The 15,664-nt window shown below is 37.9% G+C and overlaps 2 protein-coding genes across 2 annotated transcripts in view; one reads left to right on the top strand and one right to left on the bottom strand.

The window, feature by feature from the left end:
* LOC121372525 overlaps positions 1–2,784 on the bottom strand; it is a 29,297-nt gene extending 26,513 nt beyond the window's left edge. Inside the window, exon 1 of the mRNA XM_041498893.1 lies at positions 2,551–2,784. The gene's annotated coding sequence lies outside the window, so the exon portion shown is untranslated. The remainder of the gene's footprint in view (positions 1–2,550) is intronic.
* LOC121372097 (trichohyalin-like) lies at positions 608–15,275 on the top strand. The gene is given in 6 exon segments (XM_041498360.1): positions 608–711; positions 2,885–2,921; positions 9,916–9,969; positions 13,649–14,233; positions 14,397–14,639; positions 14,694–15,275. Coding segments are annotated over 6 exon segments (1,605 nt in total).
* The last annotated feature ends 389 nt before the right edge of the window (positions 15,276–15,664 follow it).

Below are 15,664 nucleotides of genomic sequence, written 5' to 3'. Positions count from 1 at the left end.
AACACTAATTACCCGCCACGCTTCACTGACCACAACTGCAGAGGTAAAATAGCCAAATAAAATACCTGTCATATTATTATGTTAAGCATGTGATAGTTCAACCCGAAACAATCAAATACCTATAACATTATTATGTTAAATATGTGATAGTTCAACCCGAAACCCAGACTTATTATAGATTTTTAAGAATCAATACCCCCTCCCACTCCAACATATTAAAGTGTCTTAACTTAAGACTAATTGTTATAATATACAATTTCAAATCACACGTCGCTGCATACTAGTGGCGATACGGACATTCCACATATACGTGTACAAACCAGTATATAAGAATTCTCATTAATGTTGTGTACTAGAATTATTTCAGAAGTTGCTTCAATCTGAAAAAAACCCCACCTAAACAATTGAATAAGAAATTGAAGTTGAAGTTTTGCACATTACACATTCATGAAATTCTTGAAAGATTCTAGGACTGACATATCTCACAAACTGGCAAATATAATATAACTTAAATACCAGCTTAAGTACTACACATTTGTTTACAGCTTATAACTGGCAGTTTAGATGTTTGAATCAACTTGTAACCTGTGTAGTGAAAGCAGAAACTATGACGTTAAACCTGTTCCGGTTTCAAAATGTGGACATTCCCGATCACATCAGGTATCTCAGCGCACAGATCCGAGGGCCTGCAACCACAAGTGGCTATGTCCAGTTTGTTTGCTTTTAAATTCGTAAAGAAGGCAATTTAGTTTATTAACATTTTATAGCTTTTTGTCCAGCTGATACACGATAACTTGTCTCTTGATATCGAATTAATTCTTATTGGTGACAATAATAAGACAATTACAGATACTATTTTTAAATCTATTTTTATTACTTGTCAAGTTCGTTATTTACAAACGTGAAGTATCAGATACATGACCGAATATGAAACATTTTAAATAGGTTCTAAAATGAATATACATGTATATAACTAAACGAAACATAAATTTCAAACAAAGTGGGTTATATAGCATAATGTATTTAATATGTAGACAGGCAATATTTGGACACAATTTTATAGTAATATTTTGTGTTTGTGTGTTTGTATTTCGGTTGTCATATATGTGCTAGATATACAACCCAGTTATGATTAGAATCACTATAACTGTACTTTCTTAAATTTTGTTACAGTTTTATAAAACTATTCAATTTTATTTACCTGATTTCGTGTTAATCAAAGTCAGTGAGACCACTGAGTTTTCCTCTTTTGTAACTCTCTAATATATTAATTATATAATACATCAATAATGTACTAGTATATTAATGTATGCCTATTTTGCATTTTTTAAAACCTTTTTTCTTGTATCCTGCTGATAAAAAATATAATTATTATTGTCGGTAAACTATTTGTATATGTACGTGTATATATGTTTGTATGCCAATACACAAATAAAAATAAAGAATTACAAACAAATAATTAAAAATCGTTTATGTTTTTTATAATGTATGTGTGTGTATGTATGTATGTGTGTATGTATGTATGTATGTATGTATGTATGAGTTTGAACATGTCTGTGTACATCATTGTGTAAATACCTTTTATTATCCATATGGTTCAACATAACGGAGTTAATAATAATCATACGAAGCACACGTGTAATAACAAGTATAATGACGTAATTTTGGGAAGCGACGTTGCTTCTCCAGTCCTAGCTCAGACTGTGCATTTGAAATATGACGTCATTTCGTCGTCTCCTTCTAGTTGTGACTAAAACATTTTGAGTTGGATCTTGTTATTCATAAAGAAAACAACTACAATAATATGGATAATAAAGAAATTATTACACTCGCGTGTGAGTCGTACTGATTTTACGAAACTCGTGTCAGGATTCATGTATTACCCTCGTTCTCGCTCGGGCAATACAAAAATCCTGACACTCGTTTCGTAAAATCAGACACACAAGCTCGTATAATAATCCCTATTTCTTCTATCTTAGTGTGTATGTGTGTGTGTAATGGCAATTGTATTTTAAAAAGTAAATTTTCCTTTTAACTGTTACATATATAACTTTAATTTTCCTTATCACTTACTCACACCTAGCTTATATCTTAGAGTTCGTCTCTTTCTGTAAAGTATCCAATTTAGTGATTTTGTTTTAATAATTTATGATAACTTTGTTTGATAAATGTAAGAATAATTAAGCAATTGTAATAGATTGATATGTGTAAAATATTCCTCGTTTTTTTCCCTGTAGTTGTGATGGATACACGTGTAAAGAGGGGTTCTGTGAATTTAAAATATAGTAATAATAATAATAATAAGATTTGTTTTTATATAGTTTTGCATTACCCCTATTAAATGCACACACACATACGCGCGCGCGCTCACACACATACACGCATTATAAAAGTGAAATGCTCTTAATTAAAGTCAGCACTCATGAATGTTACATTTTGAAACTACCCGCTATATATACACCATATTTCTTCTCGTTCATTTACATCATGCATCAATTTCATTTATATCATTCATCAAGGAAAACGCCGATATTTCATCAAATTACATACCTGAAAAGAAAGCTGGTAGCCACAAACTGCATCTTACAGGTTAGATATCTCTTGTACCACTCGGGCCATTCAACGTCGAGCTGGACACAGAACACATGTATCACATTAAACACTCGACACAGATCCATAATATCGATGAGATGGATTTAGTGTCGGGTCGATGGATTATTCAAACACAGCCCGGGTAGCCGCCACCGCCATCGCGTGCATAGTAACTCGGCTACTTTAAACGGGATCCCACCTTAAACGGCCATGTTGGTTTTGCAAAATGCGATGTTGATTAAAACATCAAGACTGTGTGATGTAAATTATAAATTCGTGTTTGTACTTCTAGACATCCTAATGTGTATGAAAACCTACTGTACGTGTATGTAAGTTATGTATAGGTTGTGTTATATTGTTCCTACTGTTACTGGTTTCTATGCTTAAGGTAAACAAATACTGTGGTAAACACGACTGCATTTGGATTAAAAACCATGTAACATATTCAAAGACATATCACTGTACAATCAGGATTCCGGATAAATATTTATATTAAAACAAGGAGTCACAGCAATAAATTTAAACAAAACACACACTCGGAGAGAGAGAGAGAGAGAGAGAGAGAGAGAGAGAGAGAGAGAGAGAGAGAGAGAGAGAGAGAGAGAGAGAGAGAGAGAGAGAGAGAGAGAGAGAGACAGAGACAGAGACAGAGAGTCAGAGAGAGAGAGACAGAGAGAGACAGAGAGACAGAGACAGAGAGAGACAGAGAGAGACAGAGAGTCAGAGAGAGAGAGAGAGAGAGAGAGAGAGAGAGAGCAGAAGAGAAGAGAAGAGAGAGAGGGAGTATATGTGAGAAAGAAGAGATAGATAGGGGGTATATGTGTGTGTGAGAGAGAGAGAGAGAGAGAGAGAGAGAGAGAGAGAGAGAGAGAGAGAGAGAGAGAGAGAGAGGAGGGGGGGGGGGACAGGCAGAGGCAAAGAGAGAGAGAGAGACAGATGTACAGAGAATGGAGAGGGAGAGCCGCCACGTCGTCATGTGTTCAGTGAAACAATATATTTGTATAACCCAGTCGTATGACTACAACTTCTACATATTGATTTTTGCATATCTGCTACGTAACTATACGTTCAATGAAATTGAAAACACCAAATTGTTCAGCATGACGGTAACCATTTAATAGTCAGTCATGTCCATCTCGGGAACAACCACTGACTTTACTTATGGCTGTCGAAAACGGATTCTATGTGTTAAAAACAATACCCCAAATTTTGAGGTTTCCAGTAAAATAAAACAATATATAGCAGAATTATTAGTTACTGGAAAATGACTATTAATAGTAAAGAACAAAAGCTATCAGTTATTGTATACCAGTTTTTGTTCAGCCTGTATAAAAATAATAAACTGACGATCAAAAGAAAGTATACCAATTATTTTTTCAAAGTATTAAAAACAACACAAAACACAAGTTGATGCAAATGTTATATTTTGAAAGTATAATAATTTGGCGATAAATAACACTAGTATACTCAATAAAACCATAAAATGATAATTTCACAGTTCACAACAGCACTAGGGGTGAAATGTGCGATTTCATAAAGGACCACTCATAACGAAGATGAATAAATTTGACCACAAAGAACATGTTTCAATAGCGTGTATGTCCACCATGTGCAAGTATGCAAGCATGGACCCGACGTCGGACAGATTTCCGTCAATGACAATAAGGTCTGTCCGCTGTTGGCCACAGATACCGCCCCAAACCATCACAGATCTACCACCAAACGGTTCAGTCTCCTGAACACAGCACGGAGCTGTTCTCTCTCTTGCACATCGATATATCCGAGTCCTGCCATCAGCTCTGAATAACTGGAACCTGCTCTCATCAGAAAAGAGTACACGTTGCCAGTTCCGATGCTGCCAACGTTGAAACTGACGTGCCCAACGTGAACGTCGAAGTCAATGTTGCCTCGTCAATGTCATCCCTCTGAATGGTCGATAGGCCCTGATACCATGCTGTCGTAGTCGACGACGTACAGTGTGACGACTGATGTCCAAGGCCAGTCGCTGCAGATGACGTCATAGTGAGGAATTTCTTACGTAAGTGTAAGATGCGGAGATGGCGGTCCTCGTTGGCTGTTGTGACGCGGGGTCTTCCACTTCATGGTCTGTCTGCAGTCTTGCCAGTCACCATGTAACGCTGTATCAACCTGGTGATCGTCAATTTTGTGCAATTCAGGATTATTGCCACATGGGCATAATTCGCACCCAACTGCACCATACCAATAGCTCTCTCTCCCTTTCTTCAGTAGTTAGCCTTGCCATGTTCTCTGGTGTTTTGCTGTTGACTGAGGCATGTTCTAAGCAATGACACCCTTTTTTACACCCTTATGTGCAAGAGTATCATGTTTCTCGTGCAGTATAAATTTGATGAATAAACTCATTTTGCACGTGCGGCATCGCCCAAACGCAGCAATGTGCGACTATTCGTCATTGATTGCATTATAACGAACAATACTGGAACCTATCTAACCTTCCATGAACGTGTATTGTGTTTATTTATAGTAAACATAATTGGTATACTTTCTTTTGATCGTCAGTTTATATTAGATCTAGATGCATTTATATTGTAAAGAACATTTTAGATTTAGCTGGTCTTAGCAATATTTTGTTATCTGACTCCCGTACTATTTGTTTATTCTCCTTGTTAAAAAGGAAATCTTCTTGTTGCCATTGAATACCACAGACCTTGAGGATCGGGATGTACTCCAGTAGTATAGTGCTCGCTTGATGCGCGGTATGTCTAGAATTCATCCCTGTTGATTGACCCATTGGGCTATTCCTCGTTTCAGCAAGTGCACCACCACTTGTATATCAAATGGTGTGGTATGTGCTATCCTGTGTGTGGGATGGTGCATATAGAAGACGCCTTGCTATTAATGGAAAACGTAGCAGGTTTCTTCACTAAGACTATATGTCACAACTACCAAATGTTTGACATCCAATAACCGGTGATAAATACTGGTAAATCAATGTCCTCTGGTGGCGTTAAAGGGACATTCCTGAGTTTGCTGCAATGTTTAACATGTTATCGACTAACACAGTCTTTTTGACGATTGTAATTACATATCGAATATATTTGTCTGCATAAAATATTAGTGGCTATATATTAAACGTGTTTCTGATCGTTCTAATATTTGTACTAGGTTAAATTTCATTGTATTTCCAAAGAAAGATATTTTCGTACGTACGAAATTATCTGAAGACAAAATGCAGTTTGGGCTTCTTACAAATATTAAGACGACGAGAAACACATTGAATATACAGACACTGATATTCCAAACAAGAAAATACATTAAATATGCAAGTTTAATCGTAGAAATATTTTATTAGTCGGAAACATCTTACAATGCAGCAAACTCGGGAATGTCCCTTTACACAAACCAAACTTTAACCACATAGCCCGAGAGTTACACAATTGCCGCAATATGCCTTCCTTCTCTTCGTTGCTGTGTTGTGTCCTTTGTGCATGGGTTTTACACTACTGATCAACTATTCTGACTTGACATAATATATATCTAATGATTTACACTCATATCTTATGACATGCTGAACCCTGATCCCATAGAATTTTAGTATACCCGCATTTAACATATATTGGATCTCACCTGGTGGTGTGGGCATAGAGTTTGAGATGCAGATGCTAATCTACTAATTATGAGGACATTTACTGCTGCCACTGAAAGAATAACTAAAAAACTAACCCTGTTGCAGATATATACATATATATATATATATATATATATATATATATATATATATATATATATATATATATATATATATATATATATATATATATATATAGCTTTCACCATAAGGTAGGCAGAAGTACAATGCACATCATGTGTGAAGCCAGAGGCGCTTTACCCAATCTCAGAAAGTGCTAAGTCTACAGCATACGCATATACATGCAAGTGCAACAGTGGGTGGCACACGAAGACTGCATAAAAGAACAGGATTGGGAATGGTACGAACAAAGGAGGGAGATGCACGCCAGTCGTAACAGATGAGGGACCAGCCCTAACACCAACTGGTAGAGGCTGTTTGGAGTAATTGCAAAATGGGATATAGTACCAGACAGTTTTCTGCAGGAAAAACGGGCTGAGTTGTTCCACTGGATGTGGACAGTGCAGAGAGTGGTACACAAGCCTGCAGGAACATGATGAATAAATTATCAAAGATTACATTTTATAATAGTCCTATATGTGAAACAACACTTACTTACAAATGATTGCTATCTTTAAACTGACTATAGGTAAAACTAAAACTAAATGCAATTCCAAAGATGCCGTATTACCACTATTATACTATCAGCTTTAATTGTGTAGACATTCTACAACAGCCTTATGGTGAACATGCAGACGATTACGTTTACTGTTACCAGTGGAAACGTTTGTACTAGGTTGGATTGTATCAATAGGTTTCTTCCAGTACGGAGTAGCAAAGCATGCGCTGATAATGGCATGGATAATGATAACGACCTAAAATGTAATAGCAAATACTCACAACAGATTAATGTTCTAATCCATGCAAAACAGTTAATTTAATTTAACAAGCCAACGGAAAAGAATATGTATACATTTAATAATGTAACCAGTTTTATTTTCAAACACAAAATGAAACTTACACATATGCATGTACAGTGAAACCTGTCTAAACCGGACCTTGAACACACCGGAATCCTGTCAAAACCGGCCAAGTTCCATGGTCCCGAATTTTTTTGCTATTTAAACCATGTATAAAAACCTGATAAAACCGGAACCTCTCAATTCCGAAAACCGGATTGATTTTTCGCTCAGAAATGTTAAATCCTTAATAAATTAAACTTATTATATATCAGGTGGTAACAGCAAACAAAACTATATTTTTTATTGTATCCTGTATTACAATAAATCATACTGCAATACTAATAAATTTGCCTTCCAAGTCAGTGACATTATGTCATACTTTTACTTACTGCAAGCATTTTCCTTGAATATCGTAAGGAGAAAAGATAATTAGGTGTTTACAATTTGTGGGATTTCTTTAATAAAACACAATGGAATTTCTCACAGATACTTCTAATAGATGTAGTATTAGAATAGGAATACTATCACTGTGCCTCGTCTCATCACCAAATCCATATTTTGTGATTTAATCCTTATAGTTAACAAAGAAGCACTGATATTATCCCCTAAATAATAAGAATTTCTTAATGAAACTTTGTGAATATATAAGACAAAGTTTCAAAAGAATGAGTGAAATTGTGTGAATTTACATGTATACACATATGATATATAATAATTTCATAATTTTCTCCCAGTGGAAACATTAATCCAGTATAAATGTATAATTGTATAATTGACATTGTATTGAATAACGTCTGAGCGAATAAACAATAAACTATTTGAAACAAAATGAGGGAGGCGTGAGTTTAAGAGTGTTCGCATAACGCAAATTACCTACTCTGCTTAATTGGTATATTTAGAGACAGCAGACTGGCTTTAGTATGAACCAAGTGCCACCCGGATATATATAAATCTGGGGCATCTGGTGGTGGATGTGGTACATGGCAACGTGCGGTCCCAACTCAGAAACATTGCTAGCTACTATATTTGGAAAGAAAGAAATGTTTTATTTAACGACGCACTCAACACATTTTATATACAATTATATGGCGTCAGATACATGGTTAAGGACCGCACAGCTATTGAGAGAGAAAACCCGCTGTCGCCACTTCATGGGCTACTCTTTTCGATTAGCAGCAAGGGATCTTTTATATGCACCATCCCACAGACAGGGTAGTACATACCACGGACTTTAATATACCAGTCGTGGCGCACTGGCTGGAACGAGAAATAGCCCAATTGGCCCACCGACGGGAATCGATCCCAGACCGACCGCGCATCGAGCGAGCTACTATATTTGGATAACAGCAAAAAGATGATCTCATTGGTGATATTTCCAATCCGGACAATGAGTTAGTTACAATTCCTATAATATATAGTGGCCATTTTGCAAGATGACCGCCATATTTGTCCACTAGTGTCCATCATACAAGTTCGCACAATGTCCTCTTCAAATGGCACTTAACTAATTCTACAACGTGCGTTTAAACTTTATTTATATGATATATGCATTTGTTTCTAATAGGTGGTTTGATTAAATTCTAAACATGTTGACAGGTCCAAACCATATGTCGGGAAGGGCGGGTAGTAGGAGTAAGGGAATCTGACCTAAGACTCTGACTCAAATTTCAAAGGAGGTCTAAAAATACAACAAAATCACCAATGGAAATAATCTACGGACATGTATAACATTAGTAACCAAAGAATCTAAAGATATCCGCGTACCCACGAACGGCGAGCTTGAACACCGTGAGAAATATTGCTGCATGTCCAGTCTCGATTATGATCTGTCTTTGTTCAGAATAATATATTATTTAAATATCAGTAAATAGAAGCACCTTTCCTGTCTCCTCCAACCAAGCGTGCAGACATAATACCTTATCTGTGCTGATCTTCTAGCGCATTGTCTTTGTTAGGACCACTTGGTACAGGCTGGTGTAATAATGATCAATAATGGTATATCAATAACAGGAAACAAAACTCTTTAGACTCCTTCAAAGATTTGTTACGGGTCTTTATTTTTGTGACACGGGGTCTAGGGCGAGTGCGGGATTTCCTGAGATTTGACAGATATTAATATGGATGTTATGGATGTCTGAATAGCTCTCAACACATAGTGGTTAGTCAGCAATATGGGACAATTTGTGAGGCCAGAAAGGATTTAATTATCCCCTGCGCCAGTGCGTTAGTATCTATGTGTGTAACAGTCAACCTCGACATACATACAATGAGAAAGAGAGGCAGACAGAATGAAAGATAGAGAGAGAGGCAAAAGGAAAGTAAGATAAAGAGAAAGAAGGAGAGCGATTCAGAACGAGAGAAGAGACAGAAAGAAAGAGACAGAGAGACAGAAAGAAAGACATAAAGAGAATAATGAGAGAGAGAGAGAGAGAGAGAGAGAGAGAGAGAGAGAGAGAGAGAGAGAGAGAGAGAGAGCTCAGAGCGTATCGTTGTTAGTCTTGCAATTTGCGGGCGAATCGGTGCCACAGGTTCGAGTCCCAGCAACGGCATGGGACAATTTTTGAGGTCAGAAAGGATTTAATTATCCCCTGCGCCAGTGCGTTAATATCTATGTATGTAATAGTCAACCTCGACATACATACAATATATAGATATTCATACGTCAATACATACATACATACATATATAGAGAGAGAGAGGCAGAACGGTAGATAGAGGCAGGACGATAGAGAGACAGAGAGAGGGGAGGAAAGAAAGAAAGAGAGAATGAGAAATAGAGGAAAGAAAGAAAGAGAGAATGAGAAAGAGAGGCAGACAGAATGAAAGATAGAGAGAGAGGCAAAAAGAAAGTAAGGTAAAGAGAAAGAAGGAGAGCGATTCAGAACGAGAGAAGAGACAGAAAGAAAGAGACAGAGAGACAGAAAGAAAGACATAAAGAAAATAATGAGAGAGAGAGAGAGAGAGAGAGAGAGAGAGAGAGAGAGAGAGAGAGAGAGAGAGAGAGAGAGAGAGAGAGAGAGAGAGAGAGAGAGAGAGAGAGAGAGAGAGAGAGAGAGAGAGAGAGAGAGTTTTTCATATCCTGCTTCAAGCCATATACCGATCTTACGACAGACACACCGAGCAGTGTTTTGTGATCGTCATGGCTTAGGCGGTACATATTCAGTAAATCAAACGCCTTGTGTCACTTGAATCTTTTATCCAATGTCGTAAATCTTGATTCACCGATAACTCCTTTGTCCAGTATTCTAGTGGAAGGATGTCGGAGTCATATCCATCCTGTTCCAGTAGCATATAAATTCCTCAGTTCTTAATACACGTCAATTAGGCGAAGTCGGATTTACGCTCAATGCTACACTATTGAGAATGGGTCATGGCCATTGGAGTTTTCCCAGTAACTACAAAAGGTGGCTATCATCGTAACAAAGTTCCTGGTTATAAGCTATTTATGGAAGTAAGCTACCGAGACCTTGTCGAAACGTCCTTTGAACTGTGTTATTGTGCAGATATACGAACCTAAATATTTCAGTGACTTTATCATTGAACTTATGTACATGCATATGACATCTAAGGTCCAGACATGTTCTTGTGTGCATGCGACAAACTAGAAAAGAAATCAGAAAAATTATATGTTACCACATAGGTTGATCTTGCTGATTAGTAAAAATTGGTTGTCCAATTATAAATTTCACTGCATGTCTTATTCCAGTCATAGAGCTTTATAGACTAGACACATTAAATGCATGCTGTTAGTGTGGTTCATTATTGATTTAAAACGTTGAATGTATCATACCAGTACCTGATAATAACTGAAAAAACCCTTTATTGTGCTAGCCAGTTTCCATATGTTAAGTATGTTAAGTACATGTATATCAAGATTGACGTCATTTCCATTCAAAAAGACACCGCGTCAAATATTCTTGCGTCATTTGAATATCTAGTAATGGCTTACTGGAATTAAAGTTGCGTGTACAGTTTACAAAAACACGTTGTATTAAACTTGATATTATATATAATACAGAGACTATTACTCTCGTGTGTTTCGGTATCGTCACTATCATATACTAGAAATAAAAATAATGCTTTAAGCTCGTTAGAGGCTCGCATAATAGGCCTTCAAATTGTATTCCTAATATATGGCATTGACGATAGCGAAAAACACTCTGGTAATAATAATAATAATAATAATAACAATAATAATTTATTTGCCACCTCCCTCCCAAGGTTGAGTTTATGTCCTTATATTTGGTTAGATCCGCAACCTTTCGAGTGCCATATAATTTGCATTAACCAAGATTTCTACTTCCAAACTGATATTATATGTCTATGGGCAAAGGTGTATATTACGTGTACTTTAATAATAAACAAGTGATTGGAAATCACTGAACGGGGATGTACACTGCACCAGGATACGGGTTAGCCCATATCGGTGTTACATCGAGGCGAACGAGTACCACGTCGCATCGTGAGTCAGCATATCTCTTTCTCTACGTCCCTGGGCTTCACCTGTGGTATTTCATGACAAAAATCCCCGATCCCCGACAAGTCAGGCATGCAGCCATCATGCACATAGGTTAGGTTTCAGGATGTAACAATGAAATAGAAAACATCACATACAAAGCACAAAGGAAACATCTCTAAATTGAAGATCCCTCCTCGCGAAGACAAACATATTTCATTGGGACGGGTTGTACCATGCTTCCTTCGTCCATGACGTCAATGTCATTTAAGGAGCGGGGCGTAGCTCAGTGGTATAGCGCTCTCCTGATGTGCGATCAATCTAGGATCGATCCCCGTCAGTGGGCCCATTGGCCTATTTATCGTTCCAACCAGTGCTTCAGAACTGGTGTAGCAATCTTGTACTATCTTGTATGTGGGATGGTGCATATAAAAGAGACCTTGCTGCTAATCGATTTTCTGATTTCTTTCAAAGAGATTTCTTCCCACCTCTCTCTTATTTTGTCTTTTAGATCATTCTCCATGAACATTGCCTGTCGTAAACAAACTTTAAGGTAGATAAAAGTTCAATTAACCTTTGGCGTGGCATTGTTTAAGTTATAATGTTAAATATGTTGCTATTTTAACAAACGTTGACCTATGGGCCTACCATTTTCACTGAATGTGACGAATGTCCATGTAGTAACGTGTGTGAAATATTAAAATTACAGTCTTTATACGTTTTAGCCAATTCATGTTGGGGTTTTTTTTGGGGGGGGTTGTTTTGTTTCGTTTGGTTTTGTGTTGTTGTTTGTTTTGGGTTTTTGTTTTGTTTTGTTTTGTTTTGGGGGTTTTCGTGGGGGTTTTCGAGGTTTTTTGGTGTGTTTTTTGTTTGTTTGTTTTGTTGTTGTTGTTCTTTTTGTTTGGGGTTTTTTTGATCGGGGGGATTCCGATATATCCCAATTTAAACCAATTATATAGTTCGACAAAACGAGGCTGTTGATGACAATAATTTTGAGTCATTTGGATTACTCTTCTAATTCTATTCTGCGGTATGCATTAATTCGCATATATCAATATATTTAGGTATGACGCTTGTCCTTGAAGCATACTCAAAGTGCTTTATAAGCCAAATAAACATTGGCGTCACATGCAGTGTCATTTAGCCATTGATAAAGGACGAAAAACAAAATAGAACTATCTTTTTGTTTGTTTCTTTTTGTGTTGCTCGTTTCTTCTTTTTTCGCGACATTCAGTTTTGATATGACCCCTTATATAAACGCACAAACAGTTCGAGGAATGATCTTAAAGGAGTTATGTCAAAGTTGCAATAATGAAGGTTCCGGGCAAAAATAAAAAACAATTCTTGAAAAAATATAGTGTATATCTTCAACTAAATGCCTATAAAATTACAACCAAATATTTTCATTGACTTGTAAAAAAAAAAGAATCTATAGAGTGTGTCACACGCATTAACTCGTGACGTCACTGTTTTATACCTACAAATTCAACGCACTAAGTTTACCTATAGTTTTTTTGCGGTCAACTTTATTTATCACACATAAATGAGAAAATAACGAAATATTGTAGTTTCAACTTTGACATAGGATCTTTAAAGTTACTATCGCTGCCGCAGTTCGTTATGGAGCAAATGCATACAGTTTAAAATTAGAAACTCGTACTACTTCCTGATTTATACTGTGAGACAAATACTAGTATACGATAAAGAAATAATGTGTTCACGTCATTGTTCATGGAGATTAGCAAGCAAAGAATTTTTACAAAATGCTATTAACTTGCCACATGAGTTCTGAAATTTCCACCAGCGACTTGTGAGGTCCGTGGACCAGGATGTCTCACTGTGAGTAATTCAATCTGATTCACATGACACTGTGTGAGCAACTCAGTCTAGATTTTGTCATGAAAACTGAGTACGAGAGAGGTTTCGTTATCCTATCAGAGAACTGATCCACCGAGAAACGATCCGTACTCGAACTCGTATAACTATAACGCAAACATATAACAACAACAACAACAACAACAACAACAACAGCAACAACAACAACAAAACCCAGAGAAGAGCAGAGAACAGAACAGAACAGAACAGAGAAGAGCAGAGCAGGGTAGAATAAAGAGGAGTAGAACAGAACAGAGCAGAGGACAGCAGAACAGAGAAGAACAGATAAGAGCAGAGCAGAGCAGAGCAGAGCAGAGCAGAACAGAACAGAGCAGACAAGAGATGAGCAGAACAGAGAAGAGAAGGGCAGAACAGAGCAGAGCAGAACAGAACAGAAGAGAAGGGCAGAACAGAGCAGAACAGAACAGAAGAGAAGGGCAGAACAGAGCAGAGCAGAACAGAACAGAAGAGAAGGGCAGAACAGAGAAGAACAGAACAGAACAGAAGGGCAGAACAGAGCAGAGCAGAGTAAAACAGAAGAGAAGAGAAGGGCAGAACAGAGCAGAGCAGAACAAAAAAGAAGAGAAGTGCAGAACAGAACAAAGAGCAGGGCAGAACAGAACAAAGCAGAACAGAGCAGAGAAGGGCAGAACAGAGCAGGGAAGCGCAGAGCAGAACGCAGCAGAGACGAAAATAGTAGAAACGAGAAGAGCAGAACAGAGAAGAGAAGAGAAGAGTAGTGTAGAGTAGAACAGAACTTAGCAGAGCAGAGAAGGGCAGAACAATGCAGACACGAGAAGAGCAGAACAGAGAAGACTAGAGATGAACAGAACTTAGCAGAGTATAACAAAACAGAACAGAGAAGAGCAGACAGAGAAGAGAATGACAGAGCATAACAAAACAGAGTAGAGAAGAGGAAGAGAAAAGCAGTGCAGAGAAAGGCAGAACAGATCAGAGAAGAGCAGAGCAGAGCAGAGCGGAGCAGAGCAGAGCAGCAGAGAAGAGAAGAGAAGATCTGAGCAGAGCTGAGACGAAAAGAGCAAAACAGAGAAGAGCAGAGAAGAGAAGAACAGAGAAGAGCAGAGCAGCAGAGAAGAGAAGAGAAGAGCAGAGCAGAGCTGAGACGAGAAGAACAGAACAGAGAAGAGCAGAGAAGAGAAGAACAGAGAAGAGCAGAAGAGAAGAGAAGATCTGAGACGAGAAGAGCAGAACAGAAAAGAGCAGAGAAGAGAAGAACAGAGAAGAGCAGAGCAGAGCAGAGCAGAGCAGCAGAGAAGAGAAGAGAAGATCTGAGCAGAGCTGAGACGAGAAGAGTAGAACAGAGAAGAGCAGAGAAGAGAAGAACAGAGAAGAGCAGAGCAGCAGAGAAGAGAAGATCTGAGCAGAGCTGAGACGAGAAGAGCAGAACAGAGAAGAGCAGAGAAGAGCAGAGCAGAAGAAAAGAGAATATCAGAGCAGAGCTGAGACGAGAAGAGCAGAACAGAGAAGAGTAGAGAAGAGAAGAACAGAGAAGATCAGAGACGAACATAGCAGAGCAGAACACTGGAGAGCAGAACAAAGCAGAGAAGAGCAGAGCAGAGAAGAACAGAGAAGAGAAGAGCAGGGCGTAAAAGAGAAGAGCAGAACTGAACAGTCCAGAGAAGAGAAAAACAGAGAAGAGAAGGGCAGAACACAGAAGGGCATAACGGAACACGGTAGGGCAGACAAGAGAAGAGCAGACCAGAACAGAGCAGATAAGGGAATAGCAGAACAGAGCAGAGAAGAGAAGAGAAGAGCAGGATAGGGCAAAGAAGCAAAGAGCGGAACAGAACAGAGAAAAAGAAGAGCAGAACAGAACGGAGATGAGAACAGCGGAACAGTGAAGGGCAGGGAAGCGAAGAGCAGAACAGATAATAACAGAGCATAACAGAACAGAGAAGAGAAGATACGATCAGAAAAGAGAAGAGCAGAACAGAATAGTGAAGAGAAGAGAAGAACAGTGAAGAGCAGAGAAGAGACGAGTAGAACAGAGAAGAGCAGAGCAGAATAATTTCATGTCATTTTTTAAAATTATTCTCACCACCACACACCCCCGTAATTTCAAGATACGTACAGCTCTCTAAATACGAAATCGCCTGTTTTAATGCGTTGCAAGTAAATAAGCTAATTAGGTGCGTTACAAGAAAACTATTT

This window comes from Gigantopelta aegis, chromosome 4 (genome assembly GCF_016097555.1).
Source record: "Gigantopelta aegis isolate Gae_Host chromosome 4, Gae_host_genome, whole genome shotgun sequence".
Lineage (NCBI taxonomy): Eukaryota > Metazoa > Mollusca > Gastropoda > Neomphalida > Peltospiridae > Gigantopelta > Gigantopelta aegis.
This window is presented reverse-complemented; position numbering and strand designations above follow the sequence as displayed.